The following is a 24,089-nucleotide window of genomic DNA, read 5'->3' as shown; positions in this document are numbered from 1 at the left end:
AATTATGTAGCTTTATGTTATTAAAGCTAAAGTTTAGCTTTTATAACAAATTTAATACTTTTATAACAAATGTAATGATTAATCATGATTTCTTGACTAATGTCAAGTTGTCATAACAAAAACATTTTGAATAATGTCAACTTTGTATTAAAAGTGTCATGATTTACTGAATGACACTTTATGACAACAGTCATAAATATTCATGAAGTCTTACTCAAGTTCATGACAATTGTTATGTCATGTTCATGACGGTGTCATGACAGTCATATCCACAACCCGTCAAATAAAGTGTTACCCATTTATCTCATGCCTTTAGAGAGACATTTCTTGTTTCTCTATATATTCCTAAGCTATGACACTGGACGTTATAAAACTGACCTTGGTTTTAATTTAGCTATTAGTGTACTTTTTCTTCAAACATACCCTGTAATGTACCTACTTTAAAAATTTGTATGTTTGCTACCAAACTGTACGCTTACTGATTTCTGTTGCCCCCTTCCTCCAGACCCATGCCCACAGCTCATTGGTCTACCTGGTGTCCCTCCTGGGCAGTATGGAGCACAACTTTCACCACACCTTGCTGCAGGAGATCAGAGCTCTGACTGACAGATACCCATCGTTACTGGGAGGCTGTGGGAAAGACATCTACAGAATGAGCAACTCATTCACTGCCATAGCCAGAGTGTTGGAAAGACGACTGGAGGACAAAACCACCCTACACTGCAGGTTGGAATTAATGTGAAAACGAAAAAATCAGATAATTTCTATGACAATACATTTTACAATCTTACCATATTCAGTCTTGCTAAGAATAAGTCTGAACGCGGGTGGTTCTACACACTGATTTTTCATTGTTTTGTGTTTGCTGCGCATGCAAAGCTGGAAAAAATGTTTAATGTGTGTATATTAACGTAGATTTAGCATGAAAACCACACAAAACTGTAATAAGCCAGCTTAATGTAAGCTGGTTTATTATTAATAAAATAATTTTGAGTTACAAAATACACACAATAATGTGGCACCTGGAAGTAAAAAATAAAATACCAAATTAAAGAAACTGTCAGGAATGGACCCAAACATTTTGACAATCAGAAATGAACAATCTAAATCTCTTACAGGGTGGAAGAGGCATGTCCATCTTCAGGTGGACCTCTTCCCGCTGGTCGAGGAGGAGGGACATCTGAGCAGCGACTGCAGGTAAAAGTCCAGAAATTTGACAAGAAAACACAACATGTGGGAACGACAGAGGAGGAAGGGGAGGATTCTCCTCCGCAGCAGCGACGCCACAGCCTGAGCCAAGGTGTCGAGGAGGAGAGACGGGAGATGAGATTCAACAGGTTAGCTTGTGATGGTGATGGTGCATCAAATCATTTCTTTAAATTGGTGAATAGAGCAGGGTTCTTAGAAGACAACATAATAAAATATATATTTCTATGGTGGAATTAGTAGCAGTAACTAAAAGATTGCACACAAAGAGAATTAACACATCTATATCTGATAAAATGACAGTATGGTCACCAAAAATCTTACAAAAAGGGTCATGTTAAAGATGGAATTGTTAACATTATGGTTACATAATAGCTTTGTTAAAACAATGGTAATAATTTAAGTTTAATTAATTTAAGATTGATGTTTTCTTCATTTATTTAATTTTCTGGTCTTCAACAGGTCAAAGAGCCTGGCTCTTCATATTGTGTGTTCACGCTCCATCAGCTCAGATACAGGAGAGGACAGTGAAGCTGTAGAGCCAAGCTCAGAGAACTGCGTTTCCAATGCTCAGCCTAATCAGCCCTCAGACAGCCATGAAGTCTCACCGGCAGAAAAGAAACTGACAAGTGACAACTCCCTGTCTGTCACAGCAGAGAAAAAGGAGGTGGAAAATGCTGAGATTAAAGATGTGAACAGAGAGGAAGCAGAACAGGAGCAAGCTGACAGACTCTTCATTCACTTAAGAGACAACATGGAGACGATCAGGGAGTTCTGCACCGACATGGTGAAGCGGATCCCGGTTCCAGAGCAGTGTGTGATTGAAGGTAAAGTGAGTGATTCCTAATAGGTTTTCTACAGCCAGACCTAGAAGCGCCATGTGCTGCAAAAATATTGATGTAGCTTAAGCTTTGCTACATGTCAACCACAAGATTTATTTTCTAGAGATTTTATTTTACAGACCAAGAAAAAAGGATGCATTATTATGAAGGTGAACGAAGCTGAAAGATTTTTCATTTCTTTTTTTTTTTTTTTTTACAAATGAGAGTGTCAAAAATGTTGCATATTTGCCTTTATTCAGAGTAAATATTTCTGGTTTGTATTGCTGCCATTGCTATATAGCCTAACTCCTCTTTAAACCTCTCAACAACTTTGTTGATTTATTGATCGTCTGTTCATTAAAATTACCCAACTAACCCATGATATGTTCACAGAACACATGCATTTTAGTGAACAATCAGTGGCACTGGATTCTGTTTTCATTAAGATTTTCTTGTTTCTCCTTTGGGGAGGAAAATCACATTAAATCCTAATAAAATAATTTGAGATCTGTCCTGCCAGTTTTAGATATCTCTGTTGATTGAATCTTCACAGTTGATTTATTAAAAGGTCCAACTAGCTCCTCTGCATGTTGTAAACTCCAGTGGAGGTCTGCTAATGAACCATCATTTGAGTCAGATGTGTTGAAGGGTTAGGGTTTCAAAACCATTGACTTTGGACACCACTGGTTTAAGATTGCATGGTACATTGTTTTCCATAAAGTACTACAGTGCTGGAATGAGCTCAAGTACTTGAACAAACTGTAGTGTAGTAATTATAAAAATGATTGTGAGAAGATTTTCCAGAAAGGGGACAGTGGAGATTTTACGTAACATCCTGAAAATAAAAGAGTTGATAGTTACATGTGGTGACAGGTGTTGATTAATGGTGTGTTATGAAAATACCTTCTCCTCCAACTCTTGGTCTCAGCGCAGAGGTCAGCATTGAGCTGATTAGTTGCACTTTAGACCCAAAAAGACAGATTTATTTCTCATGGGTTTAAACTTAGATTTTAAAATAGTATGTCCTGATTAATGATTCAAACCCTGTCCAAGCGACATATAGGTATTATATGCCACTTCTGGCTTTTTGGTGCAATCTTCAAATGTCTGTTGCATTTCTTGATCCCCCAGTTATTTTCTATCTTGTCTGTTGAGACACCTTCCATTGTGTATTGCATCTCTGAGATCTGCTTTCATTTACTATGTACAGTATAACCACACCAGGTAGGGTTAAGGCTCACATGATGTTCCTGTGGGTTATCTTTGTCCTTTATGCACTACCTCCTACAGTTTGGCACTTTCTACAACTCTTTACCTTGGTATGTCTACACTTAATGTGTAAAATGCAATATTCATAGGTTTTTCAAAGGCTTCACATTGATTTGAAACATGTGTACATTACAGCACAGAGTAACTGTGAGTAGTCTTTATTTACTGGAGGAAATAGAAACATCTAGATTATAGCAACTATACCAGGTCTGGATTTCTGCTTTCAGGTAATACTGCAGACCTAAAAAGTTACTATTTCAAAACCACTAAAACTTCCTGACATACTTTCCTTGTGATCTATGTTTTTTTGCTGGTTGGTATAAAGTCTAAAACAGTGTTATAGTATGATGTCTAAAAAGAGGAATGTCTTCATGTAAACTTTACACAAAAAGCATTTTAGTTGTTTAACTGGTGCCACATTTTTAAGAAAAATGCTTTTGTGAGTTGAACAATGGAGTCGAGTTTGTGGGTTACACCCTTGAAAAACTAGCCATATCCCCTCTGCCAACACCTAACAGCTTAATCTGTTATTTACTGTTGTTTGATATTGTTTATTGTATTTAGGAAACATGCGCCTCAGTTATGAGTTGGGAAACCATAAAGAACCACAGTGGCTTGTCTCCTTTTCCTCCTGCTGTTCACTGGTTTGGTCTCAGCCTGGTTGGCCGTTCTGCCAAATCTCGTCTCTGCGTTGAGAAAGCCTCCAACGACTGCTGAACCGGCTGTAGCGTTTTAAATCAGTGTAGACAGCATTGATAATTGATTTAGCATTTATAAACTTCACATCGTGTTTTTTTTCTTTGTTGTTAAAATACTTGCCAGATTTTTCCTCTGCAAGTAGGAACTGTAGGGTTCAGTCTCCTATCCACCTTTAGAGGACCCAAAAAATGCCCAACACAAAAATGTTTACAGTTCCACTGTAAACAATGTTATTGGATATAACACATCTCTCATAAGGTAAAATGGTCCATGCAGGTGAAGGTTGTAAATGAAATTCACAAGCCTAATTACCAACAGGAACATTTTAAAAAGTTCAGATGTTAATGGAAAAAAATGGTATAAGTTAATTTAGACGCTTTACGTTGTGTTCTCAGTTTTCTACTCTGTAAGAAAAGAAAACACTTAATATGTTCAATTTCTACTAATAAAATTAACTTCTGCTACTTAAAGTAGGTGTGATGATTCATATTTGACAGAGTTACAGACATTATAGCGCTCTAACACTGTCATGCTGTTTTTCTAAAGACCTTGAAACTGTAGAAATGTTGTTTCAGTTTGTTCTCCTTATTGTAAACAGTCATGTTTCTGTCTGTAATATATATCAGACATACCCCCCAGCAGAGAGTTTGGGTTTGAGGACCAAATCCTTTATTCCCTGTTGCTGTTAGAATGAACATGAGGAAGAATGTGCAGGTTTTCAGAAACTGATATGTTCATGTTGTGACCTGACATGATATGTTGCTGATATGTTGTGGTTTAAGTGTTAGCTCATAGCAATTTCTCGCAGATTTTGGTAAAAGAACATCAAAATGTTTATTTTCTTGCCGTCTTCTATATGTAAACAGCGAGAAGAAACATCAAAATATGATTTTATGAAGGCATCCGAAATCTCTAAGTCAGACCAAGCACACATATACAATTACACTTTTTATAAGGGAATGGCCTTGTGCATCCTAAACCCCCTGCTAATGCAGTATGAGTGATAAATTTTCAGTGCATCTATTATATACTAGAAACTCTCTCTTTGGTCTAATCAGCCAGTATGTGTAGTAGCTCCGCTTTAAAGCTGCCCAAAGACAACCTGTCAAAGGATACATAATCAAACAGGAAACAGAGTTTTTAATTAGTTCAGTAACAGCAGATGAGCAAATTGATGAAGAGAATAAGATTATATGTGGAAAAACATCCACCCAGTAAGAAGTGAGTGGCATAAGAAATGCCCGTGACACTAAGCTGAAACAGATGAAGGTAATGTAGTGCAAAGTATGAACAGCCATGAGTATATGGAAGTAGTTTCAGTGTGCCTGCAGACTCTCCAGCCAACACAGAGCAGAAACAAAGAGTTCAAGAGGTTCGCATGAATAAAACAATGAAATGAGAAACGGCCTCCAAATCTAATCCGCTTTCACATGTTGTCAGTCATCTTTCGGATATTTGGGGATCAGATATTTTATTGTCATTTATGTTTGATTACTTTTGCTTATTTTAATTTTTTCTAATCAATTTGATTCACCTAAATCAAACCTTGGCCGGCATGTTTTTAACCAAGCCTTTCCTCATCATCTTCTTTTTTATTTTTGTTTTTGAAGGGGTTTGTTTTTGCTGCAGCTTCGCAACATGCAATGTTAGTGAAATTATGGGAATGTGGTATTTGACAGATGGACAGATGAGCAGATATCCTGCACTAGAAAAATGCATATACAAATCATATGCAGAATTAAAGTCCTAACTATTTGCAACCAGGCAAACATTTCTACTCATAGGTTCAGTTTTTCTGTGTTTAATCATTTGCGACAGGCAGATTCCATTAAACACACAGGTAGACAGAAATATGGATGATCACAACAACCTGAGACGATGATATTTTGAATGAAAGTACATTTTATAATCAGTTCATTTTAGTCATTGTATCTCATAGTGGCCGAGAGCGAAACAGCACCCAAAACACTTCATGCTTTCTCATACATGAAAGAAAATGAAGTTAATAATATTCTCTCTGAACTCTGGTAATCTGATGAAATCTAGAAATAAATGTAAAGAATGGCACTCTAAAAACACTCTTTACTCTTACTGTGAATGTATTCTCTTAGTATTAATGACGATCGACACCGGGGCTCGCAGCCCAGCTCCTATCAGAGCTGCTTTATCAGAACACTGAGCGTTTAATGTAAACAATGAAAAGAATGAGACACACAGAGTTTCATGATGATGATGCTGCAGCGAAAGACAACTTCATCTGGACTTGCTTGTTGGACTTACTCTGTCCACCCCTTGGTCTTTTCTCTGCTTTAACCTTTTGCAATCAGGTTATGATGGTGTAATGTTAGGACTTGTAGACAAAATACACTAGCACAGATATCAGTGAGCCAGTATGATGTTTTTGTGTGGGTTGAATAAATTCATTGACGGTGCTGACAGCCTGTTTTATGTGTCAAGGTAACAAGATTAGTTTGACCTGTATCAGTTGCATTATTAGACCACAGAACCTGAGTTAAAGGTTACATCACATGTTGGATCAATTGAACTTCTATTTAGCTGACAATGTGCCTCAGAATCCCATCTGTTGTTTCATTTTCTTTTTCTTTATGAGCCCACAGGATTTCTCTGCAGTGTCAAAATATTTGCTTTTTTCCCTGAATGTTTTGGGAGGCGATGGTAGAAAGAAAATACTTTTTATGATGATTTAGATGTGGTGTAATTCTTGGGTATAATTCCCATAACTCCGTTACCGAGCTGAGCTGTTGATGTTTAGCATTCAGAGAAGTATAAACACGAAGGGAAAGATGTTTAAATAGAAAACAACTGCAAATGTTTACATACTCCTGTCCAGTTCTTCCAGTTAAGTTTTTTTTTTTTATTACCATGACCAATAAGATTGTGAATGTATATATCTGCTGCATTTTTTTTTTTTATTTGTTGTTGACATTTGGTGCCTTTTTGTAACAGATTCAAATCGAGGTTGCGTGGCCAAGCTCTCGTTCTCCTGTCCCCTGAAGGGCTACTACTGCCTGTACGCCAAATCCAGTTTCCTCCTGACCAGCCAACAGCCTCACCTTTGGATTCACATCATGCTGCTGCATCTACAGGTGCAAACAAGTCACCAGTCTGCATATGTTACTACACTCTCTGTTTAAAACAGGAAATTGAGCTGTTCAGCTTCAAATTCATTTTACCAGGATGTTTATTCAAAGTAAAAATAAATTCATTTGCACCACAAATTTCTGATGCAACAAACAAAAAGGTATCAGACTATCAACCCGTTAGTATTTTTTTTTGTGAATTACGGTATTTTGATGAAAGATTAATTTATTTCCAGACAGTTTGCTGATCTGTATCTAGTGCCGAAGGTGCCAGTAGATACAGGATGCTTTAATTTTGCTTGAGGCTTAGAAGTTAGTGATTTGGTGATTTAACAACTCTTTCAAACACTTTGTTGAGAGTGAAATTAAAACTTTCTTTCTGGGATATTGCAGCTCTTACTTACAGCTCATACTATTGACTTGCCATAACTGCAGGAGACCACTCCCAGTAGGCTAGACATGCCTTCACCCAGTTAAAATTTATCATTTAAATTTATCACCATAAATATCAGAGGTTTGCATTTGTCCTAAGATAAGTCCAGCATCTGTTTCTTCGAGTTTTTTGGCCTACTTAATGGAATCATTCATCTCTATTTGATGACTGTTGCCTTATATGGCTGAATTCAAATGTCCACACATGCCTGGTGAAATGCCAGGTTTATGTGAAAATTAGACCATGATAAGTAATGATAAATAAAGTACATTTAATGTGTGATATATCATGAGTAATCCAGCTAAAAAAAAAACAAATAATTGGTTTGAGCTAAAGCAAAATAGAAAAACTGTAACAGCTTTTTTGTGTAAGTTTGTACTTTTTAGTGTCACGTTTTGACTCTGCAACCTTTCGTTCATGACTCTGTGGTTTGGCTCAGCAACATAAATGGGGAGGTCCAAACTGCAACAAACAACTAATAAAAAATAATTTCCTTGTTTGTGTTCATAAGTTTGGAGAATAAAGCTGACATTGTTGTGATTTTTCTATCACAAAAACTCGCCATCTTATAAATGTGTGGGTTAAATTTATTTTATGCACAGTAGATTTTTCCTTGTGTTTAATTTTGTATCCGGTTTCAACAGAGCAAGTCAAGTGCCACTCTGTGCAGCAGAGACAAAAGTGTCGAAAGATTAGCTTCTCTTTGGGAGAAGACGCAGCTTAAAGGATCACACAGCTTTTCCATGGCCATGACACAACAATCCACCCCACAAAGAAAGGTAAACTTATTTATATATATATATATATATGTGGGGGGGGGTGCATGTATGTGTGTGTCTATATACAAAGTGTGTGTGTGTTGTGTGTTCCCAGCAGTGGGCCTGATATCATCATCACAAAGTGTGAACGTCATTTGTATTTACATTCTGACTCTGGTAAATGGACATTTCTTTATACAAGTCCTCGCCTCGCTCTCAGTCATCTTTATCATGTCTGTTTGTGCTGCGCCAGCTCAAAGTCAAGCCACACAGAGAAGTCGTGTGTTTCAGTATATGTGTAGCTTTTACTATGCGTTTGTTATCCTGTGGTGGTGGGAGGCTCTTTTTGAAAATGTCACAACGTCAGAAGTCATTACTAGATGATTACAGCTACAAAGAAACCACATCTGTCCTTTCTCTCACTTTAAGTATACAGTTTCGGTGCAACCAGCTTAGGTTGGGATGTGAACCCTGAAGTTACTCACACATGTGTCCAACTTCACTGAACAGAGAAAAGCAACTTCAGTGTCATCAAAGACAATGCAATGATTAAGCTATTTAGCTCAAGGAGGCTTTTAAACTTGACAACACTGTACGAAATGTCCAGCATGGAGGTGGTAGCATCATGCTGAGGGTCTTTTGTGCTACTTGCGGTCCCAGTGCATTGTTCAAGATGAACAGAATTGAATGTCTGAAGAGGACCTTGATTTCAAATGCACTTCAGAACCAATCTATGAATAACAACTTAAGTTCGTGGCACAGATTGGTAACCAGAAACACGTTTGGTGCAAATAACAGGAAGAATTGGCTGCGGCTAAATCCTTGTTTATTTCCTTAAAAACAGTGTGGCCTCTCTTTCTCTGGGAGCAGAAAACAGCCATAAAGAAGACAAGATTTAACAAGAGAGAGGAAGGAAGAAGGTCACAACCTTTCTCTGAATCTCTATGCACAGCATTTCCTCTTTCCCCCCCATCTTTCCTTCCCAATCAGGTCCACAGTTTCTCTCCGGGACCTGAGAGCCAATCAGAACCATATGTCGGACACGTGTATATATATATAAGGCAGAAAAGGTTACCAATTACATCTGTATCAGCAGGGAGATTTAAAGGGAGGCTGCAAAGCTTTATGGGGCTTCTGTGATTTAAGAGGGGACTTATGTTTGGCTTCTGACAACTCATTTTAAGCAGTTTTATGGTCCAGAGAAAACAGAAAGCTGGTGGAAGACAAAATGAGAAACATGAAGGGAGGTAAAGACAACAACACAGGGAGCTGGTGATGGATTGGAGAAGACAGGAAGCACGGAAAAGGAGGATGTGATGGAGATAAAGTACGGTAATAATTAAAACTGGATTAAGCTGCAATAGATCTTTTATTTGCATGACTTTACGTACAAGAAAATCTTAAGGAAATGACAGGAATAAGAGGTAAGAAACAGGAGGAGACCGAAGGGAGAAGGGGTTTTGACCTTTTGTTTCCTTGGTTTGTTTGTCCGTGGTAGAGGGACAAATGGGTGGAAAGTGGGTTACATGGTGATAAAGACTGAGCTCAAGCTGATTAGATAAAGATGTTTAGGGACATGCAATCCCTCCATGTGCCCTTTTAAAAAGCTTTTAGTGTCTGGATTCCTGACTTTCATTTATGAAATCTAAATATCCAAGGAGGCAGAAATGAAACCTGTTTCTCATTTGAGTTCCTCTCATCAGTTTCAGATAAACGCATGTGATCTCATAAACTTAGCTTGAAGTTTGAAGAAAAAAAATACTTCCATCTAAATACTTCCAAGATTTGTGCACATCCGAAACATGTACATAAAGTAAACATGGGGAAATGGTTCGTAAATGCTATCGAAGTTTACTTGTGCTGAATCAGGGCAGCACATGCTCATTTTTTTGGAAGTACTTACAGTTTTTTATCTTTATTTCGAAGTAATTATAACCGGAACACAAAGTTAAAGAGTGAATGGAGGCCGACAGATGTAGACTAGGCGCCGTCGGGAACGGAGACTTCATGTTTGTTGTTTCTTTATGTCTATTAGAATGATTTATCTTTCTTCCCTGATGAATCAAAAATGTTGTGTTGTTTCACAGCTCGGCAGCATATTTGTCACGCAGGATCTTTGAAGTTTATTCTAACAATACAGTGATGTACTTTTCATTTGACTGGCATGCTGTGGTGCTTAACTTTTTTCTAATAGTGGGTTCAGAAGTAAATGACTGCCATCTTGTACATTTGCTGTTGTGAAATAATTCATTCCTAAATCTGTTCTGTTGCAAATTTATGTTCCAATTTGGCATTCTTGGTCAGTTTCTGGCTGACACATTGTTTTTACTGCAAACTAGAAACAATAATCAAACAAAAGTTTGTTTTTTTTTTTATTCAAACTTTTAAGCATCTTCTTTATGATTAATCTTTTTTCTCCCACACGTCCTGCCTTGGCATTGCAGGTGTATCATTTAAAGAACCGGGTTGCAAGGTATTTTGTTCCTTGCCAAAAGTCTGTCTGGGAATGTACTGTATATCCTGATCCTATGATTGATGTTATTAAATCGGGATTGCTCCTGGTATTAAAGGAGACAACATGCATAATAAAATATGAGCATGTGTTGGTAAGGTAACCAGAAGGTTTGTGTACATCTTTCTTTTAAAGTTCAGTCATTGAAATAATAATTGTGCTCTACTCCTTGATATGAAGGGGAAAGTAATAAATATTATATTGTAGAATTTGAGGTATTGGAAAGAGTGGACAAATATGGAAGCTCAAAATGTCTGACTTAAAAAATAAATAGCCTTTTTGTTAATTTAATATTGAAAATGTGAAAAAAAAAATGCTTTCCTAACTCTATTTCCTGTTCTGTTTTCTAAAAGAGAAAATCATGAAATGCCATAGTCACGAATGGTATCTCGCAGAGGATAACATATTCCAGATTTTCCGTGATGCTAGATGCTAGTAAAGCTGTTGAATCTTTATTGAATTGAAACCCAGCTTCAGAGTTGTTCTCTTCAGTGTCTCAAACTGCATTCCTCAAGGGCAAAGCCCTGCATCTTTTAGATGTGCCACTTGGCCTACACACTTGCATTGAGTGGTGAAATTGCATCACTAGCATGCAGTCAGCTCTTCTAATGAGCTTATAATGGAGCCAGGTGTGCTGAAGCAGAGACACGGAGGAGGTCGGCCGTTGAGGAATACAGTTTGAGAGCCCGGCTGTAGAATCAGTAGGATAGTAAATTTACTACTTTGACTGTAGAAGAGTCAATTAGGGATGCCCAATGCAGATTTTTATCCTCAAAATAAATCCAAGTCATTTAAAAACATGACTCTGTTAGTTTGTTAAAGTTTAGATAATAAGTTCTATTAATGTTTGTATTTCCTTTTAATTCCCGTAAAGCACTTTCTATTGCCTTGTTGCTGAAAATGTGCTTTATAAATAAAATTACCTTTATCTGTACCTTTAATGTGCCATAAACTCAGTGACCTTGAAGTGCAGTAAAATAAAACGCTGAATTTCACCAGACGTAACTCACTCACCAATAACGTTCCATTCGCTGCACTCCCTCATATTTGGCTTTATATTTTTCCATTTCCAGGCAGTGACTGATCATTTCTCCCAGCAGGAGTTTCTGCTGGGAGAAATGATCAGTCTGGTCTCTGTTTGATTTCCAGAAAGTCCTCAGTCACTCTCACTGTAATAGCACATACATGTTCTGACTTCACAGATGCCTGTTTTATCCTCACATGGTTTATCTGTGTCCACAATTAGACCTCTATTGGTTATTTATGGAGGTCTGATAGCAAAAAAGACATATTACTCTGTGTGTGTGTTTAACATTTATCACCTTGTAAGGCCCGTTTTTCCAACAAACGCTATGTTGTGAGGACCTACTGCTTCTTATGGGTCCCAAAACCATAAGAAGAGTACAAGAAGAAGCATTGTTCTGGGTTAGGTTTAGAGTCAGGCCTGTACAGGCAACAGTTATGTTTGGGGTAAAGATCCGGGTTAGGCTAAAGAAATTAATGAAAAATTAATAGAAGTTGATCCAAAGTCCTTCTGACGATGAATAGAAAAACTTTTCTTGGTCCAAATAGTGATAGATACATAAAAGTAACATATAAAACCTGTTTTCTCATTTTTCATCTTTAGGACCTGGACAACCTTCACATCCAGCTGGAGGAGGTTCGCTTCTTTGACCTGTTTGGGTTCAGCGAAGAGGAGGGGGGCTGGCTTTGCTTCATGTGCAACAACCCTGAGAAGGCCACAGGTGAACACAAACACACACACACCCCAGCAGAAAGGATGGAAATTTAAAAAATTTTTAAAAACTGAGGCCGCTCATCGGGCAGTTCTTGCTCGTTCATGTCTCAGCCAGTCAAATTGCTCCCCTTATCTTGCTCACCATGTTCTGCTGTCTTCCCTAAATCAAGCACAGGTTTTTGAGAGAGCGCTTTCTCATTTCTTGTCATCTCACCGCCAGTCTTGGGTAAAGATGTTTCTCAGTAGGATGTTTTCACTCAAAATTTCTGAAAGGAAACCAATCTTTTCTCAAAGCTGCTGTGGAAACTTGAACCGAGTGACAGCCAGGTTGATTTTGTTGCCGTTCAAGGTCACTGAAAGTACGCACTTTCTGCCTTCACGTTTTTTAAATACTCTACTTTAGTCTAATACTCCTAACAAAAGGTGAAACACCTTCCCTTCAGAAGTAGCCTAATTAATTAATATTGTAGAGTCCACATGTGTGTAATTTTAAACTTTGACCTAGATGTTTATCTGGGGCATTTAATCTTTGATTCTGGTTTCAAACTCATTAGCATTCAATATACTATTGTACATAACTCATGTAATATCTCCTTGTTTCTCCACTCAGATACAGAAAGCACACAGTATGTTTAGATGATTGACATAATAATAAAATGATAGGCTGTGTGATTTTTATCAGTTTTTTACTGTAGAAAACTCACAACAGTAAATTATGAGCTTAAAATCATTTAACATAATTACATAACAAGACGAAGAAGGCCTATTACAATGGATGCTGTTAAAGAGGGGGGTAGGAATACTCAGGGAAAGAACTGCATCGTCACTGATGAGTTGCTTTAAGCCTTTATAAGATACATTGCTGTGATGTTTGATGGATGCTAATGAGAAGCCAGAAAACAGGAAGTGCCTGAGGAGATAGCAATAACTATTTCAGCCTGTCTGCTTGATCTCTCCTATAAATTGCTGCAGAAGTTGTCATATTTACAGCCCAGTAAAAATAGAAAAAATCCAGTTTGTGTAATAAACTGAGAAAGGAACATGATGTACATATAAAGTAGACTCAAGATGCTTTAAGGTTATAGGATTTTACTTTAGTTCACTGAAGATTGACATCAATACCTCACAGAGTCCAGATGAGGGTTTGTGAGGGTTTCATTACCTGAAATGTGATTTTTGATATTGTGTGACTTGTGACTGAGATGCAGAACAAATGGTTGGGTTATTTAAGTTCTTTGTTTGGTTGTGTTCAGACATTTAGAAGTAGAGGGATTGGTCATTCTTCCTGTATACAAAGTAAGCAGTTACAACTGTTAATGTGTGTTTTTATTATATTTCTGTCGGCTTAACTTACCACTTTAACAAAACAACTGTGTTGGTGCATAAGAGGAGCAAACACTCAGCTCTTCCTGGTTTGTCTCCTCAGCAGGGTGGACCAGTGAAAGACAGAGACATGTTCCAGATGCAGCGCAAATGGTTAGCGCTCAGATAAGCTGATGTCTGTTAACATGAAGTCATTATTTTTGATTGATCTTAGATCAGTTTTGTACAAAATACAGCTAATGGTTTGTGGTGTCTGATGGTGTTGGTATACACATGATCAGCAGTTCAGAAATAAATCCACTTCCAACTTCATTTTATTGTCATGCCGTTCCACTAGCATGTAGCCACCACCAGTCAAAAGTTTCAAATATCTATCAAACATTGGGTTGAAGTCAGTCAGTCTGCTATGATCTCATCGGGACTTATTTCTCTTGATGTGTGGAAATTTTTTTCTGGCCTTGATCACTTCTACACCTGCTATGTTTATCACCAACTAGAGCAGCAGCAGCAACCCAATGAGCAAATTGCTTGGATCTGTGGCACTTGGTGGACATGTCTGTGTCTGTGTGTACTCAGTGTAATCTGTCATGACTCCAGTGCAGAAATAAATCAGATAGTTGGTGCAAAACATGAGGGAAAAAATTTAGCATATTGAACAGCTTTTTGAATTTCCTCAGTTTATGAAGAGCACTTCAACTGCACTATTTATTAACCATGTTTCTGAGTTTGTATTATAATATCTTGCAATTATTACTCTTTGCATAATAAATGTACCTAAAAATATTTATATACATAGATATACATATGAATAATGATGACATTATAAACTAAATGCCTCTGCCTAATTGTTTTCAACTTCAAAACAAACAATGTATTTAGTGTCGGGTTGTATATATTAGTATTTATGCTGTCACACATGTGGATTTGTATTTACAAAGCTGGAGGTTAATTTGGCACAATCAATGTTTAGTCTCCTGTTAAGACACAATAACTAGTCCCTGGAAGCAAACTGGTCTGACCTAGCCAACTTCTCAGAGTCCAAGGTTTCATTGACAAACTAACTGAGTTTTTCAGAATCAATACTAAACACTCTCCAGGATTGGAGGAAACTTTCAAGTATGAATAAGCTTAATCCCACGAAACGAAGCTGACATATTTTCTGCATTTAATCTTCAATTCTGCAATCACCCCTGATTATTATTATTTTTTCCTCTCTTCTGTGTTTATTTCAGCTGGCAAGATCGCTGCACAAAAGTTCAATCATCAGAAACTTAAGTAGACCGAAGGCACATCCTGCTCTCTAACAGAAATAATCTGCATGTTCTTTGATACAGCTTCACTTACTAAGGTTGAACAAAAGGGCACAGTCATTGTTGCAGAAAACAAAAACAACAAATCAGGGGGGGGGGGGAAAGAAAATGAACAAAAGGGAATTTGGCATGTCAAACAAATGGTTTAATCAGATTGATGGGAAAGTCGGAAAAATTTCATCACTGATCCAGTTAGCAGCTGCTATAGATCAGCAGTTCTTGAAGTCTGCGCTGTGAATTGGTTTTTTCACCAGTTGGTGAGGTGAACTTCTTTCCACTATAAAAACTGCAGCAGAACCAGCATTTCCTGCAACTTATGAAAACTTATATTTACTTCTGACTTTAAGCTACTGGAGTATCTTTGAAGTGTACATTAATGATCGGTGTAGAGTGTGTGTGCTTGTGGATGTATAGTATGCATGCAGATTGTAGATTATATCAGAGGCTAAATATAACTGAATGCTTTCACTTATATTGTGAAAACATGCTGTTGGTCGGTTGACGTCAGCTGAGACGTTGAACGCCAAAGCAGGGGAGACGTTGCTTGCAACAGGTACTTTACTACATTCTTGTTGGGGATGGAGGAGTTCATTGATAAGGTTATCTTGGCCTTCAACAAGTTTTTTAGGATTTCATTGAATCTGAATGTAATGGAAAAATATCCACTAGTTTCATCACTCAGATATGTAGATGAAAACTGTCCCAAAGTTAAGATAGTTTAGAGCAGAGGTCATGAGAACTGATTGCTGCAACAATGAGATTAGGTAATGGTTGTCATGTGTTGTGTGTCCCAGAGTTCAACTTATTTTTTATTTTTTTATCCGCTTTTCATATATTCAGTCATATTTTCAATCTGTTTTAAGGTGCTCTAAGTACTATGAGTTGAAATGCTTGACTCTTCATGTTTAGCAGATATTTAGCAAGCATCTTCATTTTTTATTATTAAAGCCTTGGTGCTTTGATTGTGGATCCATTTAAAATCACCTCAAAAAAAAACATTTTTGATGGGAGTTCTTGACCTTTGACTGTTTATTCCTGTTAGACTCTAATGTTTGCTTTCAGTTTTTAACAGTGAAGTGAAAATAAAATATTGTTGATGTCTTTTTTTTAAAACATGGGTCGTTTTTGAATCCCATTTTCTCCTAAGTCTTTTGGTCTGTGTTTGTGTGACCCTTTTAGTCGTGAACCAGGAAGGACAACCTCTGATCGAAGGGAAGTTGAAGGAGAAACAGGTCCGCTGGAAGTTTATCAAGCGCTGGAAGACCCGCTATTACACCTTGGCAGGGAACCAGCTCCTCTTCCGCCGGGGCAAATCTGTACGTAGGCAGTGAAAACGTAAAAACAAAAAAGGATAAATATGTATATACACACATTCTTCCTGTTTCTTGCATCTCAGTGTTGAAACAATCAGCATTTCCCCATGTTCCATGTCATTTGAATTATTATGAAACTGTGTAACAGTAAAAAATCCCACCTCTTGAAAAGTTAAGTTGTCCCTCTGGAGCATGAGGTGAATCCGGCTGAAGCAAACTTTGGCCCACTTTGGAAACTTTAGGGTGGAACATCTGAGGCATGAGTCAATGACACCTTTCTCAACTTCGATCAGATATCCTTATTCAGAAGTCGCAAACAGAAACAGAGATCTAGATTTATACACCACATTGTGCTTGACTGAGTGACTAATCCCCCATGAGGAGTGGTGGTGATTAGAAAGGGCAAAGTGGAAATGAAAATGAGCTGTTTTCTATTTAAAAAGAAAAGAAACTACCATGCCTGACCGGAAAGATCCACCAAAAAAACAGGATAGTTGATTGGCAACAGTGAACTGATTGTTTGCTATAGAATGAAATCTGATCTTATGAAATCTTTTGACTCGGCTTGTTAACAATATGTCCATCCCAGTTTTCAGTTGATGCAGTCCACCATCGGAGCCATTAGTGACCCATGGGTGTCGCATGTTTACAGTCAAAATACTCAAGTTTGGCTCAAAATCATGATTCAGCATCTGTAAAACATAAGCAGAAACAGGACCGATGTTCTTTTTTTTTTCTCTTTACCTCCCACATTAAACAATAGTCTTTGTGCTGCCGTCCAGATGTTGATGGATTCTGTTTTGCAGCAGCAGCCGCACGTTGAGAGGATTGAATGCCTTTGTTCTCGGAGCTCAGCTTGCCTCTGCCAGCGTGTTCTGGAGGTGGTTGGTTTGTTGTGAAATAATTTTTCCTCAAATGAAAAGGGAAGACCTTTCTTTGCCAATTACAGCAAAATTGTGAAATCTTCTAAACATCCATGCAAAAGGGAGCTACTACAAAAAGTGAAATTAGATTTTTCAGCTTATTTAGGTTTATGATAATGACAACTTCGAACACCAATATATTTGCCTTGCAAAATAATTATTACTTCTTACAACTATACATTTCAGTGTACTTTACTGGGATTTCATGAAGTAGCTAAGATACATCAAATCTTTTTCAGTCTCTATCGAGTTAAACTTCAGAGTTGCTTCGTATTCACCTCCAATCATCATCCTCAGCTTTAAACAGATTCTGTGCTCTAGAGCAGTGTTGTATAAAGTACTGAAATCTCAGAGTCAAGTAAAAGTATAAGTACCTCTCCAAAATATGACTTTGGTAAAAGTCGAAGTCACTGACTGAAATGTTACTTGAGTTAAAGTCTTAAAGTATCTGAAACTTCTTGTACTTAAGTATGGAAATTACTGTAAAAATGGATGTACTCAAGTAATGTAATGAAAAGTACAAGTAAAAAGTAAAACAAAGCAAATGTAGTTTGAATGACTTTTTTTATATTTTGGTAAACTTGTCAAATACACTTAAAATAATGTACCCAACCAAGTGCAGGCAAAATTAAACTTGCTAATAGATATACCTGCAGGCATCATTTAGTTAAGAAAATTAGGTGCTTTACCTATAGCACAAGGTTAACTTAACCTGCTTTACAACTGAACCAGCTTCTTAGTATACCCTCCAGGACAGAAAATACAAAGTTTTTGTAAGCCTCAAGTTTTCCCTTCAAGTAAGGTCAGTGCTGAAAATGAGAAAAATAAATAGTACAGAAAATGCGGCCAACATGAAGAAAAAGATCTCTTACGATTACTCTACCTCACAAATCAGTGAATCAGTCAATGCTACAGTCAGTAGGTGGTGCACACAACTGGTCATTATGCAAAAGAAGAAAAAAATTGGGAGGGAAATGCAGCTTATTGGCATCTCTGTAAACCTGGTTTTGAACTTGCATGCCTTTCCTATATTCGTTCAATTTAGTCTAAATTGCTATCGCTATGGCTTCTGTCCCCCTTGAACAGAGGAGTCTAGGTAGCCTGCTACAGTCAACATTAGGCCTAAGCTAAATACACCACGTGTGGAACTGAAACAATGCCAAACAAAGTTCATTTATGGTCAAGATTTCACAATACAGTAGTGCCTAGTGACCAAGCTATAGTTACTGAAACAGGAGGATTATAACCATTTCATAAGACGTTACCTCGGTGGTAGGGTGACCAGACGTCCTCTTTTTCCCGGACATGTCCTACTTTTCAGACCTAAAAATCGTCCGGGATTTTGGTCAACTGCCTCAAAACACATTACATAGCTTACAGTGCATTGTGATTACATTGCCACTCCATTCCACTACTCCATTCCAGGTTCCTTTGTATGGCAAATTAATCACGCATTATGTGTGCGAGTGTGTGTAGGAAAAGTAAAGATAACACCCCCCTTATCCCTCCCTCTCATCAAAGCCTAAATTGAGGTATTCAGCTGGATAATGTTCAGGTTGGCACCTTAACACTTGCTTGTCAACCTCTCTGGATGTCCACTCAAGGCATCACAACACCAAATTATTATTTTCTTTGCAGTTGTGAAACGTTTAAAACGTCCCATATTATTTCATTCCTCATAAATCATTTGCTTACTTAAACAAGCCACTCTAAAGAGAAAACTGTTCTCTGAATTTAGAAAACTAAAACTACATCAAAATCTTGCCTTATGTGATGATCATGACTTCTCTACTGTCAGACAGACCACAAAACAATCCTCACTCCCTCCTTGCATGAACTTCCTCTCACCTACTTTTCTTTCCAGCTTTTAGATCATTCATTATTTTTCATTTTGTTTACTAAATCATTTATTTATTTATCTATACTCTATATCTTCAAAATCTTCTTTTTATTTTCTTTCTGTATTTGGTTGCTTAAGAGGAAAGGAGATGGGGCTTTTTCTGTTCTTGCTCCTCTTCTATGGAACAATCTACTTTTCCAAATTAGATCTGCCCACAGCCTGGATCATTTTAAATCGCTTCTTAAAACTCATTTTTATTCCTTGGCATTTAATTGAACTAGTGTTTTGATACTCTGTTTTTATTCATTTGTGTTATTGTCATTCTTGTGCAGCACTTTGGTGCAGTTTTATGCCTGCTTTTAAAGTGCTATATAAATAAATTTGACATTGCTTTTTTCTTATAACTCCTACCTGAGCTCCTCCCTGCTCTGCTGCCTGATCTGCTTCACTCTTCTTGCTCTCCTGTTTTATCCTAACTTTTCTGATTGCCTTCTTCTCTCTTTTTAGCTCCTCCATCCACTTTTCTAACTCACCCATTCCTTCACTACTCATATTTTTTTGATTTGATTTTTGTTTTCTGTCGTACTTCATCCTATAACTCAGTCAGTTTTTGTGAGTGTTTAATTGGCCCTGAAAGTTATATTTTTCTATCAATTTATTTAAATTCTTTACTGAGTTAGGGTTTTGTCTTTCCATAAACTTCCAGTCCTTACACTGGAGTTTATCTTTCGGTGTTAATTTGCTATTCCCTTTTCCCATTTTGAGCAATTTAGTCAATTTCGTTCCAGTCTTAAAAACACATAGGGTGGACTCTAAAAGACTGGATAAATTCTTAGCAGGACGGTGATCAATCCCCTGTTGTGGTAATTCCCTCTTCAACCTTTTCAGGTGGGAAATTCTTGCCTACATGCATCCACCAGAGGTTCACCGTTTGCACTCCTGCCGTTTGGTATGAGGACAAATACCTAGTGGTATTTAAATTCCTTCAAGTACTCTCACACTCACACACACACATGGTATTACGGGTTTTTCAGTTTACGCGGACTCCGCCGTCCTTCTGTTACCTATCAGTGCCTAGGATTCATGGGGTTTTACACCCCAAAGACCCTCAATCGTTCGCTCACTTTTTAATTTAAACGCTACTCACTTGTCCCCCCTTCACGGACGTCCCGTCAGCCGTTGGTTTCCAGCAGGCGGGTCGGAGACACAGTCCTGGAAAAGATGTGAGACTCCTAGGGGCCTGCCGTGGCCACGGTCTTCTGATGTCCGTCTCTCCCGCTGGAAACCGCAGGTGTATCGGACTCCGGCTTCGAAGGAGCAATTTATCCATCCATCCATCTTCTTCCGCTTACCCGGGGTCGGGTCGCGGGGGTAGCAGCTTCAGAAGGGAGGCCCAGACTTCCCTCTCTCCGGCCACTTCTTCTAGCTCTTCCGGGGGAATCCCGAGGCGTTCCCAGGCCAGCTGAGAGACATGTCCCTCCAGCGTGTCCTGGGTCTTCCCCGGGGCCTCCTCCCGGTGGGACGTGCCCGGAGCACCTCACCAGGGAGGCGTCCAGGAGGCCTCCTGACCAGATGCCCGAGCCACCTCAACTGGCTCCTCTCGATGTGAAGGAGCAGCGGCTCTACTCTGAGTCCCTCCTGGATGACTGGGCTTCTCACCCTATCTCTAAGGGAGAGCCCAGCCACTCTACGGAGAAAACCCATTTCTGCCGCTTGTATCCGCGATCTCGTTCTTTCGGTCACGACCCAAAGCTCATGACCATAGATGAGGGTGGGAACGTAGATCGACCGGTAAATCGAGAGCTTCGTTTTTTGGCTCAGCTCTCTCTTCACCACGACGGACCGGTACAGCGCCCGCTTGACTGCAGACGCTGCGCCAATCCGCCTGTCGATCTCCCGCTCCCTTCTTCCCCCATTCGTGAACAAGATCCCGAGATACTTAAACTCCTCCACTTGGGGCAGGACACCCCCCCTGACCCGGAGAAGGCACTCTACCCTTTTCCGGCTCAAGACCATGGCCTCGGATTTGGAGGCACTGATCCTCATCCCGGCCGCTTCACACTCGGCTGCGAACCGCTCCAGCGAGAGCTGCAGATCACGGCCTGATGAAGCCAAAAGGATCACATCGTCCGCAAAAAGCAGAGATGAGATCCTAAGGCCACCAAAACGGATCCCCTCAACACCTTGGCTGCGCCTAGAAATTCTGTCCATGAAAGTGATGAACAGAATCGGTGACAAAGCTCAGCCCTGGCGGAGTCCAACTCTCACCGGAAACGAGCCCGACTTACTGCCGGCAATGCGGACCAGACTCTGACATCGGTCATACAGGGACCTGACAGCCCGTATCAAAGGGCCCGGTACCCCATACTCCCGGAGAACCCCCCACAGGGCTCCCCGAGGGACACGGTCGAACGCCTTCTCCAAGTCCACAAAACACATGTAGACTAGTTGGGCGAACTCCCATGCACCCTCCAGGATCCTGCAGGGTGTAGAGCTGGTCCAGTGTTCCACGACCAGGACGAAAACCACACTGCTCTTCCTGAATCCGAGGTTCGACTGTCCGACGGATAGTTTCCAGCAGGCGGGTCGGAGACACAGTCCTGGAAAGGATCTGTGAGACTCCTAGGAGCCTGCGGTGGTCACGGTCTTCTGATGTCCGTTCCTCCCTCTGGAAGCCGCAGATTTCTGCCTCTGCTCTCAAGCTTCATCTGAGTCTAGCCCTGCTTTTGTGGTCGTTATTTAATCTTATTTCGAAATTAAAATATCCAGGGTGGCACCCAATACCTCAAAGTCCCTGATTGATACATTTTGATGAACGTTCTCCCAATTGTCTGAAATATATTTGATTTCTCTTCTTTAGTTTCTTCTACCGGGGTCTGATTCTCTGTTTTGTCCATCTTTTCTTTGTCTTGTGGCTCAGCCTTTGAATTTTCTTCCCTGGCTTTAAGTCTGTCCATCTTTAATTTAAGTCCAGCAATTTCTTGAGTGAGCTCTTCGTTCACCTTGCCAATCCAGTACAACTGTTGCGATTTCTCTTTCATTGAATTGTTAAAATTTCTTTTATCTACCATTGTTCCCCATTTTACCTTCCTATTATGGGTTGACAGGGCTTTGCTTTCTGATTGCAGTTGTTCAACTGTCGCTTTAGCCTCGTCCAATTCACTATTCAAAGTGCTGAATTGTTTTTTCAAATAATCATTTTTGTTGACCAGCCTTTCATTCTCTACCTGCCAGTTATCTTTTTTCCTGGCAGTCAGTCGCTCAATCTTCAGCCTCAGATCTTCAACAGTTTTCTGAAGCTTCTTGTTCTCTTTTGTAAGCTTCCAGCAGCTCTTCTCCAAACTCTCCACATTCTCCAGCAATACATTTCGTCGCGCCATCGTTGAGTTTTGTTTAAGATTGAAGACTGCAAATGAATTTCTCTGTGGAATCTGGGAATATAAAGACAGGCGCCTGTGATGTCACAGACAGGATGAGTGACATCACAGCTTCACGTCAAAGCCACAAGAAGTCTGTTGGGTGAGGGGGAGGGAGAGGGGGCGGATGTTGTTTTTTTTTAAACTTTATTCGCAGACACACTGTATAACGACAGAGTTATGCCTCATTTGTTCTGCCTCAAGAAAAAACAAATACAGATAAACATATTCAAGATAAAGAAAAAGCTAAGGGTTCATTTAAAGCAATTTCTAATCAAAGAGATGTATTTATCCTTGCACTGTAATTTGGAGCTCTGGTGAAGATTATGTTTGCTTTTTAATCAGGACCAGACAGGAACTGGAGCCAAATATCATTGGTATCAAATATCAAAATTAATTAAAGGATCTTTATATTCCCTCATATGCAGAATATGCCCAAAACACAACTGTCATCGGGAGTATAAAGTTATACAGTTAGATGTATAGATTTATAGTCTTGTCATCTGTATCAGACAACCTTTTGTAATGTTTTTTTTTTTTTGTGGTAAAATATGACAGTCGTACTTTTGTTCAGTCTTTGTGAAACATATCTTTTTTGCAGTATTTCTATGGCTTGGATGTCATGAATGTCAATTTCTGATGCTACAGGGAGCCATTAGTTTTTATTATTGACACAATATGACACCAGGTAGGAGAAGGTATTTTAATATAGTTCACACATTTTTTTTTTTTTTGTGGTTTGCAAATGAAAAGGTCCATACATGCACCTTTGTACTCACCAATTTGTTGAAAAGTGTTGACAAGAAAAAACACCATGGAGACAAAAACAGGAAATGTCTGACCTTTATGAACGGTCAATAAGCCAAACAGAGGCCGTCATTGGATGACTAAATAAATAATGCAAAAGGTTGTTTAGCAAAAGGTTGGACTCCTGCGGTGGACTTTGCTTCATGCTGTGGTTGCAGCCACATAATTAACGATGCTGTAAGAGTACATGGTTCTGACTCCACTACACCACCCACATTTGGACTGACCAGGGGTCAGCGAGACAGACTTTTCTTTTCCTGCCCTGGAGAAAAACAAAGTGAAGTTGTTCTTCTTTGACATGGTTCATTCTGAGGTAGATTTCACTGGCAAAAATGGTTGCAAACAGCATTGTGCTTCTTTATTCAAAGGTTTCATTAGGCATTGTGATGCTAAAATCACACATGTTTTTTTACAGAAAAAAGGTAATCTAATCTACTGAGAGGTAATGAACTCTTTGTCTTATTTACAGAAAGATGAGCTGGATGACATCCCAATAGAGCTGAGCAAAGTGCAGAGTGTCAAGGTGACTAATCCCAGAGGTTCCTTAATCCTCACTGCTCCAACTTTAGCTAACGTTTACCCTGATTGTATCAGTGTACAGCAAGTTGCAAAACATTCAT

General features: G+C 38.9%; 1 protein-coding gene across 6 annotated transcripts in view; it reads left to right on the top strand.

The window, feature by feature from the left end:
* Nucleotides 1-24,089, top strand: part of veph1 (ventricular zone expressed PH domain-containing 1) — a 75,038-nt gene that overhangs the window by 48,608 nt on the left and 2,341 nt on the right. For 3 of the 6 annotated variants that reach the window (XM_028045829.1, XM_028045827.1, XM_028045830.1), the window contains 8 exons: nucleotides 506-726; nucleotides 1,119-1,337; nucleotides 1,669-2,033; nucleotides 6,963-7,102; nucleotides 8,174-8,308; nucleotides 12,427-12,544; nucleotides 16,350-16,486; nucleotides 23,939-23,992. In XM_028045829.1, coding sequence (XP_027901630.1) covers nucleotides 506-726; nucleotides 1,119-1,337; nucleotides 1,669-2,033; nucleotides 6,963-7,102; nucleotides 8,174-8,308; nucleotides 12,427-12,544; nucleotides 16,350-16,486; nucleotides 23,939-23,992 — 1,389 coding nt within the window. Of the gene's footprint in view, nucleotides 1-505; nucleotides 727-1,118; nucleotides 1,338-1,668; nucleotides 2,034-6,962; nucleotides 7,103-8,173; nucleotides 8,309-12,426; nucleotides 12,545-13,963; nucleotides 14,014-15,092; nucleotides 15,263-16,349; nucleotides 16,487-23,938; nucleotides 23,993-24,089 lie in introns of those variants that run through there. The other 3 variants (XM_028045832.1, XM_028045831.1, XM_028045833.1) reach the window with 3 other exon arrangements.

Source organism: Xiphophorus couchianus, chromosome 18 (genome assembly GCF_001444195.1).
Source record: "Xiphophorus couchianus chromosome 18, X_couchianus-1.0, whole genome shotgun sequence".
Classification (NCBI taxonomy): Eukaryota; Metazoa; Chordata; class Actinopteri; order Cyprinodontiformes; family Poeciliidae; genus Xiphophorus; species Xiphophorus couchianus.
The sequence above is the reverse complement of the archived record's forward strand: the minus strand, read 5'-3'. Positions and strand labels throughout refer to the sequence as shown.